The sequence below is a fragment of the Austrofundulus limnaeus genome, unplaced genomic scaffold (genome assembly GCF_001266775.1).
Source record: "Austrofundulus limnaeus strain Quisiro unplaced genomic scaffold, Austrofundulus_limnaeus-1.0 Scaffold68, whole genome shotgun sequence".
In the NCBI taxonomy this organism is placed as follows: Eukaryota; Metazoa; Chordata; class Actinopteri; order Cyprinodontiformes; family Rivulidae; genus Austrofundulus; species Austrofundulus limnaeus.
Window position 1 is genome coordinate 29,783 of NW_013952470.1, and position 2,750 is coordinate 32,532.

General features: G+C 44.3%; 1 protein-coding gene across 1 annotated transcript in view; it reads left to right on the forward strand.

Annotated features, from left to right (window-relative positions):
- Positions 1 to 98: 98 nt before the first annotated feature.
- dennd2c (DENN/MADD domain containing 2C) overlaps positions 99 to 2,750 on the forward strand; it is a gene marked incomplete at its 5' end in the record, with an annotated part of 20,901 nt that continues 18,249 nt past the window's right edge. The window contains 2 exon segments of the mRNA XM_014010333.1: positions 99 to 150; positions 839 to 1,950. Coding sequence (XP_013865787.1) covers positions 1,046 to 1,950 — 905 coding nt within the window.

Genomic DNA, 2,750 nt, shown 5'->3' on the forward strand with positions numbered 1-2,750 from the left:
ATTTGTGCACAAATAACATCGGGTGACGGGTCTTCGATTTTTTTCCCGCATTGTAGACTCCAGCAGGAAGAAACCCCATGCAGTGACGTGTACCGCAGTGGGAGGGGTTTCCAGGAGCTCAGCACAGTGTGTCTCATTTGGGCATGAAAGGTGTGTGCGAAAACGAACACCAAACAACAACCACGTAACTGCGCATCATCTGCTGATCGACCATACTGAGCCCTAAACTGACAGTCAAGGGGAAGGGACATCTAAAGATTGATTGGAATTGAATTAAAGTTTGTTTGGCCAGTGACATTAAATTTTGCTTCTCCTAATTTTTCATAAGCACTGAAGAGTTACTTTAAATGAGCTCAGGAGCTACTGGTTGGGGACCCCTGGTCCTAAACCCACCCTTAGATTCTTTACAATGTGACAAAGCTTTTAATTTTTAATGTCAGACTCTGAAACGYTTTGTTGAAACTTCATAATCAAAATCTTACTGCCTCTAGATTGAGTGCATATTTTCTGCTTCCATGAAAGACAGCTTTGTTTGGGCTTTCAGTTAGATGCTGCACTTTGTTCAGTCGTTTGCATTTTATGTTTAGTCTTGAAAAAGAGTTTTAGATGATGGCAGCACAGAATTCCCCTCAGGCTCAAATCACACACAACTAAAATAGTTGTAACCTTGTTTCTGTTGYTGCCCTTTAGATTTATGTTTTGGAAGCAGATGGCCTTCACAATCCTGCCCTTTCTGACCTCTTCTTTCTCTGTCCACACTTTGTGAAAAGCTATATCCTGGTGTCGACCTTGCAGTGTGCTACATGAGTAATTTTTTTTCTTTTTCTTCCTTTTTTAGATCATTTCCAAAATGAGACAAGAAGGAAATGACTCTTGGCTAGCACTGGAAGACACATAAAACTTTAAGGAAGCAACTATTYTCATTTTCTGGAACCAAGAAATACCCGATCAAGCAGATTTTATTTGTTGGTCTTTGTTCAGAGAACCTCGATGCGTTCACTTATGGAGAACCGGGGGTGAGCTGACACTCTCTCCCCCTCTCAGTATGCTAGCTCTGAGAGTGGAGCAGGGAGGGCGGGGGCTCGATGAGGTTGAACGCCTGCGGAAGGAGGCTACCGCCGCTTGGCAGGGCCGGCAGTCAGGGAGACCAGCCTCCCACGAGCGGCGCGCTAACATCAGGGAAAAGATCTCCCAGTGGGAAGTCCGCAGTCAACAGGGCAGCAGCCAGGACGCCGGAGTGAAAGTACACCCTCCCACCAGAGCCCGAACTTTCTCTGCAGACCTCCTGGGCAACGGCCGTTCCAGTGAGAGCCCAAGAGAAAGCCACGCAAGAGCAAAGAGTGTCGATTTAGATTTTAGGGAATCCCCTTCAAACGTTGAGCTCCRTGTGGTCGGTCGGAAGTCGGAGCCTTTGCAGAAATGTTCCACTCAGTTTTCAACCACAACCCCAGGAAAACAAACACTTCCAGCACAAACGTTCACATGTTCTAAAGATGAACCCAACAACACTTTTTCTACAACTAACTCGGTGTTTTCAGCCAACAAAAGTCTAAAAGCGGAATGGATTTCAGGCGACGAAAAAGTCTCCAAACCTCTACCTCCTCCGTCGGCTGACGACCAAGACGACAACATGCCTGCTGGGAACTTCTACACGTTGCATGGTTTCTGGCGGAGGCTGGAGSGGGGGAACAGACTGGGCTGGGAGAACAGCAGGAGTTCTGCAGGTGAAGCTCCCCCGCCTCCTCCCAAACCTCAGCGTACGTTTGAGTATTGTGGAACCAGCGAGGACAAGACGGGCCACGCGGCGCAGTGGGACAACAGATCGGCTTACAACCACAACAGCAGCCGCTCCAACACGAGAAGCAGGAGGGTGGCCCGTCCGCCCAACTTTCCACCTCCTCCGTGTCCGGTATCTCGGGGGGAAGGACTTTCAAGACATAAAAAGAACAGGTAAGCGCAAAAAGCAGAACTATTTATGGAAAACCTTAGGRATGCACAACATATCGGCATTAACACCGGTATTGGTCTGATAAGTAAAACTGGGCTGATATTAATGTCTGATATTGATTTCCCGATTGTTGCTGTTTGGGTTTATGTTTTGGGAGGGGAAAAGGTTGGTCTGTTTGATCATGATAGTGTCAGTGTCACTGCAAAGCCAGGAATAACAGAAGTAGAGAGCCATGTTAGTGATCCGGTCACTTTTTGCAGTATCAAAAAAAGACACAAGTATGTTTGTGCGTATGCATATATAAATAATTTGTGTGTTTGTGGAATATTGGTAAATAATGGTTATCGGCCAAAACAGCAATATTAATATCAGACATACCGGCTGACATTTTCATATTATTAATATAGTGCTGGGCATAGATTAAAAATTTTAATTGCGATTAACCTCAAGATATTTTTGCGATTAATCTCAATTTTTTTTAGGAACGATCACTCTACTATGGCTGAATGTGTACGTTTGTATGTTGCAATACATATGTGACACACTATGTACATTTTTTCTTTTGTTTTTCATTTTAACTTCTTATTCCTTATTGTATTTTTTTCTAACAGTGGCCGCATCTATCTTTCATTCCTCATAATACTCATTTAGAATGACAAAAACATCCTTGATTTCTTGWTTTAATTTCATTATTCTGCACAAAATTTAACTGGCTCAAATACACTCACCGGCCACTTTATTAGGTACACCTGTCCAACTGCTCGTTAACACTTAATTTCTAATCAGCCAATCACATGGCGGC